Raw genomic sequence first — 23,079 nt, 5'->3', positions numbered from 1 at the left:
CGTGGCTTGCGCTGGTGAAAGGAATCGAACAGGGAGGATGAGAGCGCATCTCTGGTACGAGTCGCCCAGGAAACATGCAGGAGGGAGACCTGTCACTGTCCTCTGCCTGAGCTACACCATTGCTTACTTACTTCCATGTTTCCTGAGCTACTTTTCCTTCTCATCCTCCACTTCACGATTTTTATTTTAGAACACACAGAGAAAAGGACATTTTACTAATTTTTTATTGTAAAAACAGAGTTCCCCAGATTTATATAAATAAGCCATATACGTAACATACAATTACGTTCATTCCATCCTCCAACATTGACAGCTTTAAAAAAAATGAAACAGGCTAAAAGAACACAAGTCCAAAAAGACGTTAGATTTGTGATGACCAAGTGATATCTCACATGGAGCATCCTTCCTCTACCAGCCTCCAAACAAGATGCTGAAAGTACACAGCACTTGCAACACCCCCAAGAACTGACAGGGAGGCATTCAAGCCTTATGAAGAGTTCTCACCCACTCCCCAGTCGTCGTCAGCCACCCGTGTTTTCATGCTATCTCAGTGTGCAGTGGGTGAGAAAGGAGGGGGCAGTTTGCATAGCAACCTCCTACATTCAGGCAGCTCAGCTGTCGTACCCCCCCAAAAGACGCAGGGAAGGGCAAGCCGAGTCTGCTTCCCTGTGGCCAACGCCTCCACGGGCAGCCCGAAGGGACACCCTTGGCACTGCCAGTTTTATACGGACATTTTAGAAGGGGGGAAGAAGGTATTTTCGGCATTCAGAGAGAGGAGAGACAGGTGCTGGTCAGAGCCATAGCACATGGTAGTGGGGAAGGCAGAGACAAGAGGATGCGATGTGGAACAAGTGGGAGGAAAAAAAAACAAAACCCAAAACCCAACTGTAGGGCTAAATAGCACCTTTTCTCTTTCGCTTCCCCCTCCTAACGCTGCTGTACAGCTCTGCAGCATGTCATGAGAATACCTATTCCCTACCTCCTTCCTGCTTCGGCTCAGACACCAAAGAAAAGAGCCACAGAGAGATAAGAAATCCCACGAGCAAGGACAGGACGGCTTAGCAAGTTTATACGCACACACACCCCACCACCCCCCCGACTATATGTATCCCACAGAACTGGTACGTCAGTACGAAAAAAAAAGTCTTGACGTTTAACTATTAAAAATAAAGCCCCACCTCCAGATTGTACAAAACCTGTCAAGAAAAGGAAGAAATCTCTTGTGTGCAGCGAGTCTGGGACCCAGCCAGATGTCAGGAGCACTTCCAGACACACACGGCCAGGCTGCCACCAAAGAACATGTACAGCAGATTCTTCACCTCGTGAGTGATCTCAAAGCCAAAGCCTTCCCCAATCACCACGTGCCAGGAGGACCCAAATTTCTTGTCCATCATCTCTTTAATCATCTTGGCAGCGCTCTGGAGAATGTTAAGAAGGAGACCGTAGGGTGAGACAGAGCAAGCAGTGAGTTTTCATGCAAACATCCCCCAAGTGTTATCCTCCCTTTAATAGACCACTCAAGCCATGGCCAACAGGTATAGCAGCTACATTGCAGGAACTGGGAGCTCCCCAGAGCTACGCCCAAGGGTAAAACAGGCTGCTGTGTTTTCAGCGGCCTCCGACACAGCAGCTAGGAGAAATTAAAGAAGGGCATCTAGCAATCACTTCTCTCATTCACACAGTCTGAAGCAAGAGTTCTCGTTCAGATGCTGATGGAGTTATGCTGGGTACAGCAAGCGTGAGAGGAGATTCAGGTCACTAAGCTGCAGCTATTTTTACAGGAGTCCATTTTTTTTTCTCCAGCTAATTACCAAAACACTGAAACTAGGGTGACTTTTAAAAGGCTCGCTTCCCCCAGATCACACCCTGCTTGATCTAAAAAAAGAGACAGGAAGATTTTGCAGTGACATGCGGTGTCTCAGGCAGGATGGGACAGAAGGAATCTCTGGCTTTGTAGCTCTGCCTTGCTCTAACACCAAACTGCCCTGACAACAAGCAGTCTGTGCCCTGCCCATGGAGCAAGGCGTGTTTTCCTTTATCATTGGTTCTCAAAGTTAAGGGCAACCTTTCCAAAGACCATAACTTCTCTATCACCCCCAATTAAATGGTCTCAGTAACTTCATGCAGGAGGCTGAAAGCCAAGAGAGAAGACTTAACAGACTGTACCTAAAGGTTCAAAGACTTGCATGTACTCATTCCCAAAACAAGAGTCTCTTTCCCACTCTGGTGGGGACAGCCTTGCTCAACACTGAAGAGCAGACAGGAAGGACCCATCTCCACACAGAACCAAGCCCTCAGGACACAGGGCATGTTATCAACAGGGTGGAAGCACATCACAGGCAAGGCAGGATCAGGAAGGAGGTAAGGTTTGGGAGCCAGCCTCACTACTAATCTCTGCTTCCTGCAGGACAGCAAAGTGCTATTACAGATCTTGCTGACAAAGGGAACCAAATCCGAGATGTAGCCAAGCTCTTTGCCTTCTTCTACCCTTGCTCAGTGCAGACAGAGAGAAATAGGATGTCAGGATCTGACTCCACCCTGCCCTGCACCCACAGGTTCCCTGAGCCGCAGCAACTGAAGGCTGCCCATTTTGGGATTCAGTTAGTACCTCGTTGTTGGTGGCGTATTTCTCACATGCCGTGACACACAGCTCCATGGCCTCTACACGCATCTCCTCCGGCATGTCTGTGTGCTGGAAAGAGCAAACAAGCAAGAGAAACTAAGCAGAAAAAGATAAGCTAGACACAAGACAACAGTAAGTAGCCCTTACTTTGCCCAGGCTGTAGCAGGGGCCTAGACTGCTGGGCATGGGCAAAAGGCAGCTAGTCCCTGTGACTGTTAATGCTTGCTTCAAGGCGGGAAGCTTCACCAGCAACACGGGCTTGTCTGTACACCAAGCATTTCCACTGTTTCAGAGAACGGTAAATATGAAAATGGCTTATTGCATTACAACTGACCCCTTCGCTCCTTTGTCCCAGCCAATGCAGAATTCTTCTCTACCTAACATTAAAACTAGCACAGCTTAAAGGAGGAGATAAATATATTTGTCAGTTTTTGTTATAAGATGAAGGGAAAGCATGTTAATACTGCTCCAACCACAGTCCTAATTATTGCTATAAGCATAACAAAGAAGTCTAAATTACACAGCTTTTTCTTCCTCTTCTGCTATCTGGCTGGCTAGCAAGATCTTTTACTCCAGCTCCTCTAGGAAAAAAAGCAAGCTGCATCCAGAACACAGGAGAGGGCTCCAAAGACAGCATGTTAAATCTATTAGACGGATCACTTTGCCCCAGGCTTCTCCTGGCTGACAGGGGAAATAGCAGTGCTAATAAGTCTCCCTGACAGAGGACAGGGACAAAGCAACAGCGATGACTGGGATCCTTCCACAGGACCATCAGTACACACATTCTCACAACGACTACTCAGTGGGAGAAATTCTAGTTTGGAAGGTTGGTCAGAATGAAGGTAGACTTTCACATCGGTAACACCAGTAAATGTGTAATCCATCCCTCTTCTTACCCTAATCAGTGGAAAGCTGTGAAGTCTTTTATAATCAGCTTCCTCCTTTTTCCCCTCCCCGGTGTCTGCCATGGTCCTCCCACAGTGACCCCAGGAAGGGGCAGAGGGGCTGCCCGGAGCTCAGCAAGGTGCTGCAGTGCGGACAGTTGAAAGGAACACAGGCAGAGCAGCTTCAGCAGGAAGGGAAACTTCTTGGCCCAGAGGATGCTGTTTAAACAAAAACAAACACAGGAAAGAAGAAGAAAGCTTTGAATTAAAACTGAAGGCAAACGAAACTATTACAAGAATATTATCCCATCTCAGTTGCTTACTGTTTCTCAGCACTGTCTTCACACGCCATGCACTTAGAGAGTGATTTTACAGACCATTAATGCAAACAAATTTTTAAAATGTATTATTTTCCATAAACAAGGCTTCAAGAGCACAGCACTTTCCCAGAAGCACCAATTGAGCTTGAGGTAAGAGCTGAGTCAGGATACAGCTTCCGACAAGGGAGGGGAGAACAATACATCAGCCTTTATGTCCATTGATTAATTCCAAAAGGATTTTCCCAGGAGGCTATTATCTGTGAGGGTTTCAAACTGCACATGACAAGCAAAGGGTAAGAGTATTTTAGGAACAGGATAAGCATACATGTCTGGATGGAAACGTTTAACAGAACATCTTGGTCTGTTTTGTGCACTTGCTCCTCACATCCCCGAGCATTTGTCAGCTGGGGAGGACCATATGGGAAACGCTGGACCATGCCTCTGGGCCTAATTACCAACCAGCTTCTACCTGAGCAATGCAGAGGCACAGCACTGTCTGACTGGCAGATTCAGAACATTTCACTGTGGTCTTCCCTCTGGTTCTCTCATCCAGAACAAAGCACTTCCTCTCCTACCCAGAGGAAACAAGAGCGATCCCATATTAAAGGGAAAACAAAACAAACATGGTGTCAGGCAACACCACACAGACCAAGAGTTTATGCCAAGCACGTAGAGTGCCTGGGTAAAGCACCAACTCTGACAGACTACTAGCTCTCACACAAGGGATCGCGGGACCCGTAGACATCCCCACCATGAGCTCCACAGAACAGAACAGCTGCCTGCTCGGCACCAGCCCCCCGCAGCGGGGCAAACCCCGGGAGCCCCTTCAATACCCAGCTTCTCCCCGAGACGTGCCCGGGGCCACAGACCAAGACAGGCCGCCGGGAGCTGCCCCACGGGCCGGCGGCCATTTCCCCGGGGAGGAGCCGCCGGTGGGCGGCTGCGTCGGTTAAAGGACAGGGCAGGGAGGCGGCCTGGGGGCAGCCCGCCAGCCGTGGGTCCGGAAAGGCACGCCACAGCCCCGGCGGCGGTCGGAGGTGAGAGGCAGGAAGCGGAGGACACGACGAGAATTATTCTTCCCCAACCCTCCCCGCAGCACCACCAAGGGGTCCGGGGCGGGAGGCAGGCAGGGAAACACGGTCCGAGCGGGCCACACACTCGAAACGGCCTCCTCGACACTGGCCCACCACCCTCAGCCCCGCGGGGAGGGAGGGAGGGAGGAAGGAAGGGAGGAAGGGAGGGCTCGGCAAGCAGCCCTGAGCGAAGCAGAGGGAAGGGGACGAAAAGACTCCGGGCGCGGCCTCACCTCCGCCGCCGCGGCCCGCACCACCACCCCAGCGCCGGTTGCTAAGGAAGAGCAGTGCTTGTCGTAGCAACCGGCTCAGGAAGTCCCACCCACCTCGCCGTCCATTGGATGTGAGCCCGCTGCCCGACGCGTCTGATTGGCGGTCTGCCTTGCCGGCTACCGCGCGGGCACTTGGGGCAGCGGCGGCGGTAGTGGGGTGGCTGCGGGGTGCCTGTCCTGCGCCGCCCCCAAACCCGGCCCGGCGCCCCCGTGGGGGGTGGCGGCAGAGCCCGAACCGAGTGCCCCCGGGGCCGGGGAGGTTAAATACGCCCACCGTGGCTAGTGGAAGGGCCGCGGGAGCCACGGCTGTTCCCCGCGAGTGCCAGGCCCGGCCCTGCGCCCTTCCCTTCCGTCGGACGCCTCCGTGGCTGGGTCAGGAGCTGCCGGGAGGGAAGACCATCTCCCGGCAGCGAGGAGGAGGCATGTCTCCCCTGGCCTGGTTCTTGGAAAAGGGGCTTCCAGGAGGCTCCTTTCCCTCTGAGGGTTTTGGGGTGGGCAGGCTGCAGCGACAGGCTCTGAGCTGCACCCGCAGCCAAGCCGCCTCCATCCAGAGACTTAATATTTTTGTGACTTAAAACCCTCTCAAGGCCTAGTCCTACCTTTTGATTTAAACAGCAAGGATAAATATTGGAGCAGTTTGAGGCAATTCAGAGGGTTTTTTTTAAAGTGTTTCCATTGTATTGGAGGGGCAACCACTCGTGTTGGCACATTGATGCAACAGGAAAGAAGGAAATGATGCTGTGAGGATGGGTCAGGAGTTTGCAAGCTGCTCCTGTAACACAAACCCCTATCCCCACTGAGCCCATCACCCTCCTACCCTGTGTGGCCTTTATATTCATAATGTCTGTTTGCTTTGAGGTTTTCCTTGACTCTCAGCTCTCTAGGAAACCTGTGTTGTCTCTGCATCCTGCTAGCCAAACACTGATTGCTTCTAAAACAGGGCTTAAACAATTTCCTGGGGGTCTAGGATTGTATTTGCCTGAAATTAATACAGGTGGAGAAGCAGCGAGCTCCAGGATAATACTGAGGGGAAAGACTTCTCCTGTGCAAAGCCCCGGTTGCTGGGCGTGATGCCTGGGTTTCCACCAGGGCCTGTCCTTGTCTTACAGGTTGGCTCATGGGCCAGATCTTCTGTGCAGTCAGTCTGGCGTATATTTGAAACTTCATCATTCCTGGCTGTTTGCTGAAAGAAGAATTGCTTTCTAGCTGTCCGAGAAGGAAAAGAGTGGGGGAGGAACAAGCTGGGCACTCTCTTGTCCCTGCTAGTTAAGTGAAGAAGTCCTCTTCCCTCACCATAATCTCCTGTAGCTGTAGGGAAGACATCTTGTTGCCTCTTTTCGCTGGTGTGACAGTGAATCAGACCTCCGGGTTGTCATTTGCCTGATGAAGCAGTGGTGGAGGCAGCGGAGCCGTCCCTGGGCTCGGAGAGACAACGCTGCAGTGATCATTTATCTTTCCCTTTGCCTTCGCTGCCGCTGGTGACAGGAATAAAGTGCTGCCTCCTGTCCCCCTCGTTCTCCTACCGCTCCTACCTCCTGTGCTGATTCCTTCTCCCTCCTTTCGGCAAGCATCGGCCTCTCGCAACAAGGCAGGCGCAGCACTAGAATTATCAAGAGATAGATAAAAGCTGAGAGGTCATTTTTTTTTTTTTTTCCAGAGGAGATAATTAGGAATAGACTCTCTGCGAGGAAGAAGATCTTTCCATCATCGTTACTTTATCTCCAGGCAGCTACTCTAATCTCTCTGGGGACACAGTGCTTTCAAGCATCGTATTCTTGCTGTGGTTTTTTTAATGCTTTAATCCCTACGTAGTTCACCCACTTTTGCTACTAAGCAGCAAGTCTGTGCGAGCTGGTATGTTTGTGTGCATATGCTTCTGTTCAGGGGGGACGGGGGGAGAGGGGAGCGCGCATGCGTGTGGGATTCTGGGTTCAATTAAATGTGCTTTGGTTTTGATCAATGTGTCCCCTGGGAGCGTTTCCCTCGGGAAACCGGGACTGGTTGTAAGGATTATTCATCAGCAGCTCCTAGGTGAAAAGCTAAGGAAAAATGGCCAAACCCCAAACTGCAGAGGGCCCAAAGTTGGGAATGCCGTGTGTTTTGTGATTGTGGTGGGTGATACAGTGGGGCTGCGAGGTAGAGGTGCCTCCTGAGGAAGGAGAGCATCCTGCTGGCCTGTCTCTGTCTGCTATGGCTTAGCAAAATGCGGGCAGTTCGTTTCTGGACCCTCAAGCGCCGGGTTTCCGCGGGCTGCCTCTCTACAGCACTGCAAGCCAGGCAAAGCCTTTTTGGGCCAACACAGCGATCACGTAGTGGTCCCTGAGCTGCTAGCGCAAAAGGCAGATACACGTCTGGCTTCACATCACCTGGTCTTTAGTTTCCATGCTGAGCGACCAGGTGCCTGTCTGTAGATGGACAGAGCAACCCGCTTTGGGACAGCCGGATCCCCTAGTCTGCTGGGCAAGGCAGCACCAACGCGCGATCCCGTAGCTGCTACCTCTAGTAACGGCTGCTGCCGCAGCACTAGCAGCCGTGCGGGGGCCGTTCCTGTGCCAGATGCTCTGGAAGCACGGCACGGCGTGTTCCCCGTGCGAGCGCTGCACGAGTCTTAATGAGCCTTCCTGGGGAGGGGAGCGGAGCAGGCTCCCGGCAGGACAGAGAGGTGCAGGAAGGCAATTAAGGCAGCCCCCCCATTGCTAGGGCAGTGCGAGTAATGGGGGCTTCGGAAGTGTCACCTCCTGGGGTCAAAGTATGGGCTGGCTTGATCTGGTTTGAGAGGACCGGGAGGTTGACACGCCACAGGCCCGAAGCTGAGGCCACAGGTGTCAGGGAGCACAGGAGCTCCCCAAAGCCCGTCCCGAGGCAGGGGTCCCAGGGCTGCCTGTGTCCCTGGGGAGGCAGAGCCTGCATGGCTGGTGGTGCCCCTCCAGAAAGCTGGGAAGGGGCTGGAGGGGTTCAGGATTTGCAGTGTTTTCTTTTCAAACCTGATAATTAATAGCCATCAGGCCTGAAGGCTCCGGTTGCCATGTTTGACCCAGTCTTTGCTGCAGGACAAAGGCCTTGTGAGGGGGAGTGTTGAGTCTGGCTAAGCCCCTGGCCAGTGCAAATCCCTGCAGCAGCGAGTCGTGCAGATTAGGAAGGGAAACAGCCATCCCTTTCCTCCCCTTGAAGTGTGTTAACAGCCCCTTGGTGGGGAGATGGAGGAGAGCGTGCAGGCGGTATCCATCGTATCCAACAGTCTCCCCCGCCATGTCCTCTTACGCCAGCCCCCACAGAACGGCCGTAGCCTGACGGTGCCTCTGCTCTGCCCACCTCTTGGGTTTCCTCCATTTCTTTGCCCCCCCCCCCATCTTAGGTATCCAGACACAACCCAGCATCCCAGCTAAGCGTACCTACCCAGCTACCCCAACAGCAAAACCTCCGCGCCGTTGGTAAAAATGTCCTTCTTTAACCCCTCCCAAGGGTGACTTTGTTGTTCCTTGTCTTTTCTGCACACAAGGCGTTGTTTTCCAACCAGCTGCCCTTAGAGAGACACATGGGTCTTCTCCGGAGTGCTCCTGGTTAATTTAGAAGCAAGCAATATGTGTAAGTCATTGTAATTACTCCTTCCAGCCAGCAATGCCATTGATTTGTTGTCTCCTCCACCTTTTAAGCCCTGTCACAGGTTTGCAGCTCTTGCGAGGCTCAGCTTACCAAAAATAAATGTTCCTGTCTTGCTTTCCTCCTCCCCAGATGGGTGAGAAGCAGCCGCTGCTTCCCGCAGAGAGCCGGGGCAGGATGGAAATCAAATATTTATTCCTATTCTTGATTTTCTGTCTCCCAACCAGTTTCTAATCTCTCCGTAATGCCTTCGGTTCCTGAAGAGCCTTATATGGAGGTGTTAGCTGTAAGCTTTTAAAACGTCTGGATAAATTATATCAAGTTTTCCTGCGTACCCCCTCGTCTACCCAACTGGCGGTGAGTCTCTGGGGGGAAAGGAGATGGCCCTGCAGAAGCCGTGCTGCTGGGCTCCCCCCTTTCTCCCGTCCCAGCAGTGACAGATCCACACATCCCAGGGACATGGCTGGGGTTGGGATCGCGCCGGCATCGCCTGCCGGGGAGGCAGAGGGCAGCACCGAAGTCCCTGCCCGAGCATCTCCTGGCGTCCCCTTTGTTTCTGCTGTTCTGAGTGGAGTTTACACAGATTTCAGCGTGGGACGGGTTTCCGGGCTCCGGAGGAGATGGGTTTTATGCCAGTAGCCTACATCAGCATCGAGGCTGTTTCCATCCTCCTGCATCCTCCCGCGTGTCTTCTGCCTTGGCCGGCAGCCCCAAAAGCCCCCTCGCAGGCCTCTTGCAGTTTTAAGGGGGGGGGAGCTTCTGGACCAGTCCCCCCTCTATTTCACCTCCTCCTAAGTTTGTGATCCCAGCAGTGGTTTTGGACATTTCCTTCTCTAAAAAGTGCTGTTCTTCCTGATTATGTTGCTGTTATTTGGGCGCACGAGCAGAGGTCACCTGCTGAACCCCCTCCTGTTATTGATGTGGGGGTGAGCCTCCAGCTCAGCAAAGCCCTTGAGCCATATGCTCCAGCTGATGTATGTACTCAAGAGTGATATTTTTTTTCCTTCAAAAAACCCCTCAACTTTGAGATGTGCTGAAGGGCTGAGAGCACAGACTTTGTTTTATGGCATTAAATACCCTCCAGGAAGAGAAGTGGGAGCTGGGGGAACAGTTCTGGCTCAGCAAGGAGACCCCACTGGCATGCCAGTGATGGCAGGGCCCTGGGGAAAACTGAGTCCTCAGGCTTTATGCTCTGTTTTCCCCAAATATTGGTGAGGTTGTGCCTTTCCTAGGAGGGACAGGAGCCACTGAGGGGCAAAAGCATATTGCAGACCTGGCCATGGCTTGCTCTAGAATAGGCAGCTCTAAGAGCTGTGCTGAGGGTGGACCAGCTTGTGCCTAGCTAGGTCAGGAACTCATTACTAGTACTTAATTAGATTTATACCCAACGTGAGCTCCTCACCATCACGATCTGACCTGGAGGCCGTGATTTCCCACTGGTTTCTGCTTCCCTATTGTCAGGAGGGGGGTTCCTCCTCTATGGAGTGGTGCTTCCCTCAGCCCCCCAGCAATAGCCTGTACCCCATGCTGCTCCATGATGGGGTGCCCAAACTGTGACACCACCCTTCCCTGGGGCAACGATACCCAGACCCTTGTGATGATATTTCTGTAATGCCAGCTACACAACTGTGAGCCCAGCTGTCTCCCTCCAGGGATGCCACCCTGAGCATCCCGAGGAAGGACACGGCAGTTCAGGCACGCTGGTCCCCTCCGTCCCCACAGTGACCTCGCACCTTGCGGGAGGCTCGAACAGAAAACATCACGTTTATTCACAATCAATCAGCTTTACAAAAGAAACGTCCCAACACGGGCGCGCGTCAGGGGCCCCTTTCACGAACGTGCATTAGAGAAAGCGCGTGAGCGAGCGAGGAAGAGGGGGCAGCTCGGAGGGGTGCACGACGGTCACAGTGTTTCCCACTTGGCACGAGGGCTGCGCCCCATCCCCGCCACGTCCCCCATGGCTGGCTGAGCCGCCCCAGCGCTGGCAGGGACCCTGCGGGGCACATGTGGGGCAGCGGGGCTGTCCCCTCTGCCTGCTTCGCCTCCCCCGGGCTGGGGGGCAGCCATCGATGAAAGTGCAAAGTGAGACTTGGGGTATGGAGGAGCACTGGAAGCTGGACACTGCAATGAGCAACCATGAGACCCCCAAAATAACCCTCCCACCGCCCCCCCCGACACACACACACGCGCACACACACACACACACTCACGTATTGAGACATCGGTGACCACGCGGGGTGGAAACAGCGTATTCTCAGGCACTCCATGGGGAAAATACCAGCCCACCCCCATTGCCCCCACACCAGTTCCATGGCCATTGGCGGCCCCATCCCTGGCCAGGAGCAGCTCAAAGCAGGGGACCAGGTGGAGGTGAGGGCACCAACTCAATCCAGCGTCCAAAAGGCCAGAGGAGAGACCGCAGGGCTCCTCCAGCCACCACCATCCTCCATCTCCTTTATTTTCTTGCATGCTGCATTCCCTCCCCCGCGGCCAGGGCTGGGGGAGATGCTTTGCTCCTTTCCTTCCGTTCCCCCAGTGGCTGACCGACTGTGGCTGGGGGGGTGTCCCGCTCTGCTTCCCTCCGACTCCCCTCAGGCAGCTCTGCCCGAACAGGCAGCAGAGGCAGGGGAAGGGGTGCAGGAGAGGAGCACTGCCCTACCGACCCTCCACCATCCTTCCTCAGCCTCCCTCGGGCTGCGCTTGAAAAACCAGGGCAGCAGAAGAGGGGATGGGGCCAGTGGGGGAGATGCTCACAACCATTTGGTACGGGCTCACAAAACGAGATAGTGGGGCACTAGAAATAAATAAGGAAAGGGGATGTGCTCGGGGGATGCCCGCACGCTGGCATCCCACCAAGCCTGGACCATGCTTGGGGTGGATGGAGGTCTCCTTCCCACTCCCCATTGGGGCCAACAGGGCAAGGACCCTCACTGTACCAGAGATGCCTGCAGGTACAGCAAGGTCCTTCCAGAACACAAGCAGGGCAAGGCGACACCCAGGAGCAGACATGCCGGAAGCGGGGACAAAGCCACGCCACTGGCATGAGGGCAAGAGGGAGGCTGCCGGGGGCCCCCCCTCCCTCCCAGGACACTGGTGCGGGGGGGCTTGAGCATTGCCCCAGTGTGGCGGCAAGGCTCGGCGGTCTGGGAAGGGAGAAAGGGGCTCCCCGCTGCCTCCTCTGGGGCTGCCATCGGGCTCCTTGGTGCCGGGGAGGGGGTGAGGGGCCACTCACGCCTTCCTCCCTTCCTCACAGGCAGCGAAGCCCCCTTTGCTGGCGCCCCCAAAGACCTCCACTGCCTGGTCATCCCACTGGATCACGTTGCCTTGGAGGTGGGAGGTGCAGTTGGCCAAGCCCAGGATCTCCGCCGGTGCCAGCATGTGGTCCCACACGCCGAACTGTGCCAGCTCTCCCACGAAGGCCTGCGTGGCATCAAAGCGGCCGCCCAGCGTGTCCTGGGAAAGAGCAGGAGAGGTGATGGGACAGGGGTGGGGACAGGGATGGGGATGCACATCCACCAGGCAGAGAGGGTGGAGAAGAGGAGAAGTGGAGGGAGATGCCCAAAGGCAAGGAGGGGAAGGGATGGACGTGGGGGAGATGCAAACAGACAAGGCGGGGAGCAAATGGGGGACAGTGGGATGGGGAGAGGGAAGAGAAGATGATGAGTACACATGGCCTGCCTGGAGGCTGGATGAGCAGGCAGGAGATCCCACACTGCCAATGCACCCTGCCTGCACTGCCCCCTACCCTCGCCCCATTTGGGAGTTCCCCCCCGGCCAGCTTTGCGCCGGAGCAATGTGAACTGGCAGCTCTCGGCGGCGGGCCAACATGTACCTGCTCCTGGCCCAGGATGATGACGCCCTGGGGCTTGATGGCATGCCAGGAGGCCAGGTTCTCACCGGCACCCCGCTGCTCGCCGTCCTGGTACGCCGACCACTTTCCGTCCCGGGTGGTCCATGCCACGCAGACGTGGTGCCAGGCCTTGTCCTTCAGGCTCAGTGGCAGCTGGGCAACCTTCACATGAAAAGCAAGAGCCTGGTGCTTGGTGGGACTGCTGGAGGACCCCAATATCCCCCCAGACCCTCACAGAGCAAGTGGTGCACCCCCATGGTGGTGACACCCAAAATTCTACAAACATCTGGATGCGCTGCTTCTCCTTCTCAAGACTCACCTTGGCGAGCCCTCCTCCCCATCCTCTTCATCCTCCTGCCTTCCCCCTCCACCCCGGGTCCCTTCCTCCCAGCTTCTCCATGCCGGTACCCCCAGAGGCATCATTTTCCCGGGGCGTCAAAGGGGAGGGCATGAGGGCAGGAGCTTCCCTCCCGTCCCACCTCCAGTTGGGCTGACCTTATCGTTGATGAGCAGCTCCAGGGGGTTGGTGCCCCACTCCAGCAACACAATCTCATTGGCTTGGCTTGGGACAGAGTAGGAGAAAGGGGTGCCGAGCCCCGCCAGGGCCTTGGACTTCAGCCACATGCAGATGGTGAAGGCATAGAGCTCTGGCAGGCTTTTCTTCATGCGGGCGTACATGTAGTTGTTCTGCACTGGGATGGTCACCTTGAAGGCATCAGGAGGGCTGTAGCCTGGAGGTCCTGCATGCCGAGGATGGGGAGGAGAGACGAGGGTCAGCACCCGTTGTTGGGATGAGGGTGGCTTGTCCCAGGAACCTCTCACACCACCCTCATCCCCATTGGGCAGGACTCAGGACTCACCATGCTCCAGCTCCGTCACCCGGTTCTGGAGGGAGTTCAGCTCCTTCTCGATGTCGTGCTGCTGCTGGCTGCGGTCGGTGCTGGCAGCCTGGCGTTCCTTCTGCAGGGTCAGTATCTTGGAGAGGAGCTGCTCCTCCAGCTGCTCCATCTTGGTGTGGAGGGCATCACGGGCGAGTGCCGGAGCGGTGGGCCCTGAGCCGTTGGTGCGAGCTGGCAGCTCCTGCTGCACTCGGCAGCAGCCGCAATGGGGAGGAAAGCAGGGAGAAAAGAGAAAATTCAGCGCGGTGTCACCATAAAAGGTTAAATAAAGACATGCCCAGCCCACACCACCGTGGGGAGTGCTGAGATCACAACCCCACATCCGCAGCCGGATCTTCTCCAAGAGCCTCCAGCTGACTTTGTACCTCCCCTCTCAGAGCCCCCATTGAGTTCCTTACTGCAAAACGAAGCTTGGCTGCTCTTAATGACTTTCTGCTGCTTCAGAGACAGAACAAGGAGGGGATGCACGGGTGCTTGGGTCATCCCTTGGCTCTGCTCCTGCAGGCAGCCTCTCACAAGGCAGGAACAACGCGGGAAGGAGCTCGGATTTCCCATCCCTGCTGCTCCTGAGGCTGCTTCACCATGGCCGGCGCGTTAACATCACATAATGGGGCTGTAATCCTCTTATCCCAGCTCAGTCGGCACGCGGGGGTGCGTGCACGTGTGCCAGGTCGGGCAGGTAGCTCTCCATAAGTGTAAGCCAGACTCTCCCAGGCCATCAGGATGCCACGCAGAAGTGGGGCCAGTGGCCAGGCTGTCGCACCTCTGTTTGTCGAGACATGACCCATCACTTGGGGACATCGAACGTGTCTTGTCCCATCTGGGTTAAAACCCAGACCAAAAATCTTCCCTCGGCTGATCCAAAACCCGACGCCTGGCAAGGAAGCTCCCAGCCGCTACTGCACCCTGCAAAGACCCCAGATCCCACCTCAGTGGGAGACCCCATCCTAGCTGGAAGAAAACCAGGCTGGAAGGGAGAAGGTGGTCCTTTGCCACACTCCTGGGCTTTCTCCATAAATAGCAGCCCTCTCCCTTCCCCATGTCCTTGGGGCATTAGGCTCTCTGCCATGGCCTTGGAAAGATGGTGGCCAACTTCCCCGTGCTGCCAGACCTTCCCCAAAGTTCTGGCAGAGGCCAAGCCAGGGGTCACCATGGCCACTCTGGCACTGAGAGGGGTCTGCATGGCTGCTTCAACCCTGGGCATTTGCACGGCTTGTGCTGGTGGGACACGGGCTGATGCCAAACCTGCTGATCTGGACAGTTCCCCCCTGGCCTCAGAGCTGGCCTGGAGGAGGTCACCACGCTCATCTCTGGTTATGGCTTCCAGCTTTTTCTTCTTCCCTATGTCCTGCTTTTCCAGGATGGACAGGACATGATGATCACACACACAAAGATGCAAGGGTCCAAAGATGCCCTCCATGTCACCCCCAATCTTTGCTATATCCATCATGAACAAGGAGGGAGGGAAAGGCAGGGGGAATTTGTACTATTTCCAAATTGCACACCCCCTGATTTGGAAGGGGGGGGGGGGGGGGGGGGGAAGGAAAGTCCTCCAGGAGAGGAGCAGCACCAGGTGCCTGGGGTAGGGTGTTCGGACACACCGACCCCAAGCCAGAGCCCCCCAGTTCTGGAGCAGCTGCCCAGGGATGCTGGGGAGGGCAGGAGGAGGTCAAGGTCCTGATGGTCAAGGTGCCACCTGATCCATGTCGAAACCCCAAACCCAATCCCCCAGGCCCTTCACCGAAGAAGGATTTTTGCTCTAAAGAGAAAAATAAAAAGCAGGACATCATCAATCCATGCTTGAAAGCCCTCGGAGGTGTGGGATACAGATCCCGCCAGCACAAGCCATGCTCTGCTCCGGTGATTGCTCTGCTCTTACATCCCTGCAACAGACAGCTCCCCTTTCCAGAGGAAAGCCGGGTTTGTCCGGGCAGGATGCAGCCTTGGCAGATGGAAACAGCAGTGAGAAGGTAACAGGGAGAGGGAAAGCAAGAAGATGAGCAAATGGCCCCGCATCGGGCAGGAAGACGCTCAGGCTGCAAATAAGAGGGAGGCTGCGATGCTCCAGGGTCCGGAAGAGCCTCCAGTGGGGTCTGCCGGGACAAACCCACAGGTTTTGTGAGGAAAACCAATGCGAAGAACCAAAACCCAGCAAGAAAAGAGAGGTTGTGCAGGGGACATCTGCCAGCCCTGACCAAATGCCAGGTCTCACTGCCGGCTTACTCTGGTGGCACTCTCTTGTAGAGAGCAAAACCTCTCCGAGCAGGGAAAAGCGCCCAGCAAAGGGCACCCTACCTTTGGTCTCAATAAACAGGGAAGGATTAGCTGATGGGGAGGGGGCTTTAGCCCCTTTTTTAGGGACGGGGTGTCTTGGGGACCCACTGGTGCAGCTGGCTGAAAGGCAGGGAAGGATGGCGGGAGGGAAGGAAAGGCGAGTGGAAAGGTTAATTCTCATCCTCCCGGCAGGGATAATTCCCACCCGGGGCTGCCCGTGCTCATATCCAAGCAGAGTTGGCTGTGTTGGCGGGGGGCAGCGCAGGTGGGGTGGGGGTTTATTTTGCCTCTTTGTCCGTGCCCGCATCTCATGGGCTCCGAGAGCTTTTCTCATCCCTTCAGGCTGCCTGGCTGCAGGGGAGGCTGGCGTGCTCCTGTCTGCTGCACGCTTTGATTGCTCGAGCTGCGGGTTTGGAGCCTACGTCCCTGCTTTCATGCACGGCTCCATCTGTTAATGACGAAAAAAGAAAAGGCTGGGAGCTTTTGTCACTCTCGCTAGCCCCCAATAGCCTGCCCTACATTATTCAGTAGTGACTGAGCGCTTTTTTTTCCTCCCTCTTTCTCCTGCTTTTCTCCCTGCTGCTATTTTCTTCCCTCTGTAACTTTTCTCCCTATGGCTTTTTCATTTCTCCGGCTTTGGAGTGTCTCCTGATGCACACACATGCTGTCTCTCCCCTTTTGCTCAACTTCTTCCCCTTTCTTGAGTTTTTTCCCCCCTCCATCCCTCTCTCCAGCTCACCCTGGACCCTCCAGTCCAGCAACTGGGGCACCGATAGCCGGACCCACGTGGCCAGCCGAACCATTGCCAACCCCATGTTCCTCGTGGCAAAGGATGCAGCCAGTACCCTCATCTGGCAGAGTCTGGGGCCACCCCATCATCCCAGGAGCATCACAGCAGACACCATCTCCATCCCTGCATCCAGACCACGGCCAGACAGGAGACAAGATCTCCTCATCCCACCCCCCCACAGCTGGGATGTGCCAGGTGATCCCCCCAGTGCCGGGCTGGGCTGCATCCCCTAACCATCCTCCACATCTCCAAGCTGCTGCTCGAGCATCTTTCTCTCAAATTAAATTATTTGCAAAATTATTAATGCTAGATGTGCAGCTGTTATCTACCGGTGACCTTTGGGGGGGGGGGGGGGGGGGGGGGGGGAAGCGCCTTCTCCCCGGCTGTTCGCAGGCGCCCGGCTTCCCATCTGCCGCCGCGCAGGCAGCAGGGGAGTGGGCAGCGGGTGCGGGGGAGGCTCGCTCGACGCTTTTTGGCCACCGGAGCCAGCAAAAAAAAGGTTGAATGATGCCAGGTAATATTAATCACGTTAAATGTCAACGGTTGGTGGGGGGGCGGAGGAAGGGAGGCGGGGGTGGGGGGCCATGGGACCGGGGCAGCGACATCGGCGTGCACTCACTCAGGCTGTAGCCCTCAGTCAGCAAACGCACTTTGATTTATGTAATGCGATCAGAGCCTCATTTACTAATGCACCGGCAAATCTGGGCCCCGCCACTCCCCCTCGGCCGCCAGCACACGAGTGCCCACCTTAGCTGCCGGGACAGGACGCTGCCCACGGGATGATGCCCCGGCACATCCCAGAGATCGTGATGCCGAGCTGGGCGCACACACATAGCAGCCCCATCCCCTTCCCCAGACCCATGAATCCTCACAGCCTGCCCACAGCTCCTCCACGGGACGGTCAGCACCATGGGATGGCACACGCGCTGTGCCGGGGTCTTTTGGACCCACACAGGAGTTTGGGGGTCATTAAACTCCAGGAGGGACTGCCTGGGTAGGGGACAAGCAGGGGTGCATCGGCCTTTCCCCTCCTCCTCCTCGCAAGAGAAGAGCTCGTTGCTGATCCCATCCCCCTCAAGTCTTGCTCGGGGCCTGGGGCGGTCACCATTTGGGGCTCTCCATCCCTGCTCTGCTGGAGATGGAAGCCGGAGGGAGGCAGCCAGCTCGCTCCTCTTCCCATGCCCATACCCATGCGTTTCCTGCCAGCAGCCGGGTTGCCAGCCACAACGGCACAGCCGGCACGCCGGCTGAGGAACAAACAGGCTGTTAGAGTTCCACCGGGGCCAGGTCCCCCATAGAGCCCCTTGGGCTGACCTCCCTCCTGCTCCGCTCCCCTCCAAGGGATGATGGCGAGGAGGGGGGGCATCTGCACATCGACACAGCCCAGGCGGCCAAAGTGAGTCCCTCACCACTCTGAAACCGCTCCATTTCCACTTGCAGCAGTAATTAAAAGCGTAGAAATGTAGCATCTGGGCCCCCTGGCCCTGTGTGCCAAGATGTGCCCAAGCATGTGAACATGAGAATGTGTGGAGAGCAGGGGGGACCCTTCAAAACCGGGAGGAAAAAGCCCAGCCAGGCTGCTGCGCACAAGGAGAGGACGAGTGAAGCCTTGGGGAGCGGGGGGGAGCAGGATGAGGTGGGGGAAGATGTCCCCATGTGAACACTGCACCAGCGCTTGCCTGTCCCTGCTGTAATGGCAGAAAGCAAAGAGCAAGCCCGCGGGGGGCCTCCCTGCAACCCCCCCCCCCCAAAACCCTGCCGCCACACCACCAAAATTAAGAATCAAATGACTTAATAGGTTTTTCGGCCCATCAATAAATCTTGTTATGCCTTACAACCGGGGCCAAGACCGTCCGGATTAGATCAGCGATCTTCTGCCAGCCCCCTCCCTGCAATCCTGGCTCCGGAGCCTCCAGCAGTAATCCCTGCTGGCAAACCCACCGGGAGATACCCTGGGACGCAGCCTTCCCGGGGGGGTCCACAGCATTTTGTGTCATCCCTCTCCCGAGACTGAGCTACCCCAGGCTTCGCCAGCGTTTCCTCTCCTTCCCTCCCTCCCGCAGGGTTTCGCAGAGCGGCCGGCACGCCGGCAGCCACCCTGGGACTGCCCCCTTCCAGGTCACCTCTTGGGGTGATCACCGCCTCCCTTTAGGAGAGCTGTTGGGGCTGGGGGTGCCCCCCATGCCATGGGGTACCCCAGGAAGGTTCCCAGGGCCTATGGATGGAGCCATGCAAGATGGAGAGACGCAGGCACCCCGCCGTCAAGTTTTGGGGTGTCTGCTCATACACGGGGGAGACAAAGGCAAGCTGGGGAGGGGGGCTACAGGGGTGGGCCACACCATCACTGCATGGCTGAGGTGTGACCTCAGGGCTCGGCTGGCCGAGCTGCGGCTGTCACAGCAGTCCAGAGCCAGGACAGCCCAAGTCCAGCCCACCTGCGACACACTGCCCTATTTCCTGAGCCGGCAGGGCCCCCTGAGCCACAGGGGGCTGTGTCTCCCCTGCACAGCACCCTTGGGTCCCCAGCAATGCAAAAGGGAACATTTTTGGTGATGTGCCGCTTGTGTTCCTCATCAGCGTGCGTGTGTGTGAGCCCCGACCCAGCATCGCTTCAGGCTCCCCAGGAGCACGTGAGAGCCTGCTCCAGCCCTTGTGAGCTTCACCCTCCTCCACCCCAAACCACCTGCGATCACCAGAAACCCCAGAAGAGGGGCCAGGGCAGCTCACAGGTGACACAGCCCCTCAGGGAAGGGGGAGAGTGTGACCAGAGAGCAGCTAAAGGCCCAGTGATCCAAGGTTCAAACACTGTCCCACCATGCATCACCTCACGCACACACAGGTGGGGTGGGGGGGCCATGCAAGGGCTTATTTTTCCCCCCCTCTTACTTCTGGGTGAGCACATCCGCTGCCTGCACATGCATTTCTTAGCCCATTTGTGTTATCCTGCTCGTGGGAATCTCTTTATTTGGGGCGGCAGGAGGGTTTCAGGGTGGCTCTGTCCCTCCCTTCGGCTCTGTCAGGCTCTGGGCATCATGCTCAGCCAGGCTGCACGCCCCCCTCTCCCCACACACGCGTGGCGTGTCTCTGTGTTTGTTTTCGTGTGTGTGCGTGCATTACCCTGACAGCTCACAGGTGCTTCCTCCAGTCCACAGCTCTATCCCTGCACATGGGCATGTGTTTACTTGCCTTTCCCCATCTTTCTATCCCTGTTCATATCTCCATCCATTACAATAACCCTCTCTCCCAGTCTCATTTCTCAGCCTATGACCTTAGCTGCTCTGAATTTTCTGCCCGTGGCCTGCCGCTACTGCAGAAGGGCAAAGCTAGGGAAAAGGACCTTATGGGGTGCTACCTGACCCCCCTCCCAGCTCTGTGCTCTGGGGAGGAGCAGAGCGGGCAACAGGGAACCAAACGGGAAGATGAGGAGGTTGAGGACTCACAGGAGGCTCCTTGCAGGTGGCTGTGGTCCCTGGCAGACCTCATCAGGGGACAACACAACCCCCAGAAAAGATGGGACATCTGAAGCAAACCCCCAGGGAAACCAGACAACTCCTCTCCAGCAGCTCTCGTGCCCAAACCATTGCCCTGGCTGTATCTTGCAAATTCTGCTAAGGTCTGTGCAACTGCTGAGCCCACATCAGCCCAAATAAATCAACACACAGATGTGCCCTGCAATGGGACCCATCCCAGGCATCACCATAGAGCTTTAGGTGCTGCTGGCTTGCAGCTGGGCCAGGGCTGAGCCTGCCGGGCACACACTGCATGGATGCTAAAGAGTCGGGACCAAGGGTCAGCATCCTCGGTGCCAACAGCTTGATGCCACAGTGATGGCCAAGCACGCAGCTCCAGTTGCCCCCTTCTCTACAGCTCCTACAAACCACGCAGGAAGGGGTGCTGCACTTGAGGCAGATGGCACCGCACTTCACTTTTGAGACGTCCCGTCCATAGCGGTGATGGTATCAGGTGGGATTTACCTTTCTGCTAAAGGGCAGGATCTGGCCCTGAGCGGATGACCTGCTGCCCTCGCTCCAGTGGAGGCCTTGGTGGGTGCTACAGGGCAGGCGAGGTGCCCTGCTGGGGTGCGGGGCGGAAGCAGGGCAGCCCTGTTCCCTTGGGACCACCCTGCATAGAGGGAAGAGAAAGGGGCTGAGGGTGAGCCGCTTGCCCCCAGGCAGAGATCTCGGGGAAGAGTTGGGCAAGGACAGCCTACCTGAAGCCTCGCAAGGGGGACGAGCTGGTTTGGGGTGCAGGTGGCAGCAAGCCTGAGGAATGGTGTGTGCAGAGCATCCCTCCCCAGGAGCATGCCCCCCCCCCCGCCCCCAGACCCCGGGAGCATCTTTCCCCGGGAGCATTCCCCCGACCCCCGGGAGCATCCCTCGCACCTCTATCCGGTCGATGCGGTCCTGGAGGGCGCGGACGGCCTCCTCCAGCTCCCGCACGGCGGGCGGCTCGGCGGGGGGGTGGCCCATGGTGCCGGGGCGCGGGGCGGCGCGGAGCCCGGCGGCGGGGGGAGCGGCGGCGGCGGGGGTTCGCAGGCCGCCCTCGCAGCGGCTGAGCTTGCCGGTGAGCTCCCGGATGGTCTCCTGGTCCATGCGGATCCGCTCCTTCTGCTCCAGCGCCGTGCGGCGCAGCTGGGCCGCCGCGCTCCGCAGCGCCAGCAGCTCTTCGGGGCCGGGGCCGGCGGCGGGGCCGGTACCGGGACCGGTGGCCGGGCACTCGGCGCTCAGCGGCGTGCAGACGAAGCGGCTGAAGAGCGGAGGCGGCGGTCCCCCCGGCAGGCGCGGCCCGGCGCTGGCCAGAGCCTCGGCGGGGCCGTGCAGCGCTCCCAGCCCCTTGTCGGCGGCGGGCAGGAGGGCGGCGGCGGCCGAGTCATTGTCGGCGGCGGGGGGGGCGGCGGGACCGGCGGTGCCGGCCGGGTGGACGCTGGCGATGATGCAGATGATGGCCCCCAGGAAAGCCAGCATGCCCGCCGCCAGCAACACCGCCAGAAACTTCAGGGTGGCAGCGGCGTGGGGGGCCCGAGCCCGCGGACGGCGAGAAAACAAAGCGGGAGGGGATGGATGAACGGAGAGAGGGAGGGACGGACGGACGGCCCGAAGGGAGCCGGAGGGGAAGGACGGTACCGGCAACACCACCGGCGCCGGGGCCCCAGCGCGCCGCGCCGCGCTTATATCTGCCGGGCGGTGCCGCACGCACCGCACCGCCCCCGCCGCCGCCACCGCCCCCGCACCGCCCCGGCCCGACCGTGCGGCCCCGCTCGGCCCTGCCCCTCTTAGGGACCCCCTCCCCCGACCGTCCTTTCCCGGGCTGCAAGTGCGAGGGGCCCGGGCGGTGAGAGGGCAAGAGGCAGCGGAGACGGGGAGGAGCGGGCGGGCGGGGGGGTGGCGGCACCCCGGGGGCACCCGGGGACGGCGGCAGCCGGGACTCGGGCCCGCTGAAAGCGGCCTGGCGGGAGCCACCACCAAGAGGATGCTCCTCCGGGACAGCCCATGGGAGGATTTTTCCCCTGCGACATGCTCAGGCTGGAAGTAAAGCGGCCCTCGTTACCCTGAGGTCAACACCTCGCAATCAGGCGTCCTCCCCGGGAGGGTCGTTCGGGCTGCTGGCGGGCCTTTCTCTCCTTGCCTTTCTCCTCAAAATTGAACCAGCAACCTTCCAGCTCTTGGAAATGCCTCCCCGGGGAGGGTGGCGGGGTGGCTGCCCCGCTCTCCCACCCCAGACACGACTGTTGCAGACAGCAGCCATGGGATGCCTCACCCTCTGTCCTGCACGCCCGCATCATCCATTTGGGAGATAAATACCTACGTTTAATCTTCCCCTACCATCGCTTTATCCTAAACCACTCGTAAAGAAGATACTTCAGACACCTGCTTTCCCCTTGTTCCAACAGTGCACTCGCCCATCCGATACAAGCCATTTTGTGCCCTCTCCCCTCCCCAGGCACGCCGGAGCTTTGGCTACGCAGCCCAGCCGAGCCGAGAGGAGCAGTGGAGGGAAAGCAAACAAAATCGATTTTAAGCTCTGCTCAGTAATGGCAGGAAATCCTTCCTAGCCGGCAGGGAAGCAGCAGCATGTGTGTTTAACACAGCTCCAGCGCTGGATATGAAACACCGGTAAAGATTACATCTTCTCCCCCCAGGCATGGTTGAGTGGATAGCAAGGGAGCCAGAGCTACAAAGACTCCTTGAATTTGGCTTCTTGGGAGGAGAAGGCGGGGAGCGGGATGCCACCGGTGGGGCATGGCCACCCCGTCTCCCTGCAGAGCGCATTGCACCCCAGCCACCCCAGAATCCTCACCCAGGAGCCAGCAAAATGCCATGAGGAGGAAAAGCAGATGCGGGCGTGGAGGTGGGCGAGAAGGTGGATGTGGAGAAAGCCCAGCGACAGGCACCTGGCCCCGGCAGTGAGGCTGGCAAGCGCTCTGGACAGACAAGAGCTCAGAGCACTGGGACGAGCGGGTGCTGGTGCAGGATGCAAAGAAAATGGAAACCTCC

At 57.5% G+C, this 23,079-nt stretch overlaps 2 protein-coding genes and 1 long non-coding RNA gene across 3 annotated transcripts; 1 reads left to right on the top strand and 2 right to left on the bottom strand.

Moving 5' to 3' along the window:
• Positions 1–206: 206 nt before the first annotated feature.
• Positions 207–5,193, bottom strand: DNAL4 (dynein axonemal light chain 4). The gene is made up of 4 exons (XM_075752429.1): positions 5,134–5,193; positions 3,520–3,726; positions 2,609–2,692; positions 207–1,418 (listed from the first exon to the last, which is right to left on the bottom strand). Exons 2-4 carry the CDS (start codon positions 3,589–3,591, stop codon positions 1,254–1,256), a joined length of 321 nt encoding a protein of 106 aa, XP_075608544.1. The 5' UTR covers positions 3,592–3,726; positions 5,134–5,193; the 3' UTR covers positions 207–1,253.
• LOC142601772 (uncharacterized) lies at positions 5,062–16,873 on the top strand. The gene is made up of 3 exons (XR_012835392.1): positions 5,062–5,275; positions 12,026–12,244; positions 16,530–16,873. It is a non-coding gene; the product is annotated as an uncharacterized LOC142601772 (long non-coding RNA).
• Positions 10,520–21,818, bottom strand: NPTXR (neuronal pentraxin receptor). The gene is made up of 5 exons (XM_075752396.1): positions 20,968–21,818; positions 13,483–13,705; positions 13,118–13,362; positions 12,605–12,784; positions 10,520–12,225 (listed from the first exon to the last, which is right to left on the bottom strand). The coding sequence occupies exons 1-5, from the start codon at positions 21,547–21,549 to the stop codon at positions 12,001–12,003; spliced, it is 1,455 nt and encodes a 484-aa protein (XP_075608511.1). The 5' UTR covers positions 21,550–21,818; the 3' UTR covers positions 10,520–12,000.
• Positions 21,819–23,079: the final 1,261 nt, after the last annotated feature.

This window comes from Balearica regulorum, chromosome 1, assembly GCF_011004875.1.
Source record: "Balearica regulorum gibbericeps isolate bBalReg1 chromosome 1, bBalReg1.pri, whole genome shotgun sequence".
In the NCBI taxonomy this organism is placed as follows: domain Eukaryota; kingdom Metazoa; phylum Chordata; class Aves; order Gruiformes; family Gruidae; genus Balearica; species Balearica regulorum.
Note: the sequence above shows the minus strand (reverse complement) of the source record. Positions and strands in the feature narration are given on the sequence as shown.

Excerpts from the sequence above, each read along its gene's own strand:
- DNAL4 (XM_075752429.1), bottom strand. The coding sequence starts at position 3,591 with ATGGCAGACACCGGGGAGGGGAAAAAGGAGGAAGCTGATTATAAAAGA. Across the intron at positions 2,693-3,519 it reads ACAGCTTTCCACTGATTAGG|CACACAGACATGCCGGAGGA; the intron begins GTAAGAAGAGGG and ends TGCTCTTTCCAG. Across the intron at positions 1,419-2,608 it reads AATACGCCACCAACAACGAG|AGCGCTGCCAAGATGATTAA; the intron begins GTACTAACTGAA and ends AACATTCTCCAG.
- NPTXR (XM_075752396.1), bottom strand. The coding sequence starts at position 21,549 with ATGCTGGCTTTCCTGGGGGCCATCATCTGCATCATCGCCAGCGTCCAC. Across the intron at positions 13,363-13,482 it reads GGTGACGGAGCTGGAGCATG|GACCTCCAGGCTACAGCCCT; the intron begins GTGAGTCCTGAG and ends CTCGGCATGCAG. Across the intron at positions 12,226-12,604 it reads TCATCCTGGGCCAGGAGCAG|GACACGCTGGGCGGCCGCTT; the intron begins GTACATGTTGGC and ends GCTCTTTCCCAG.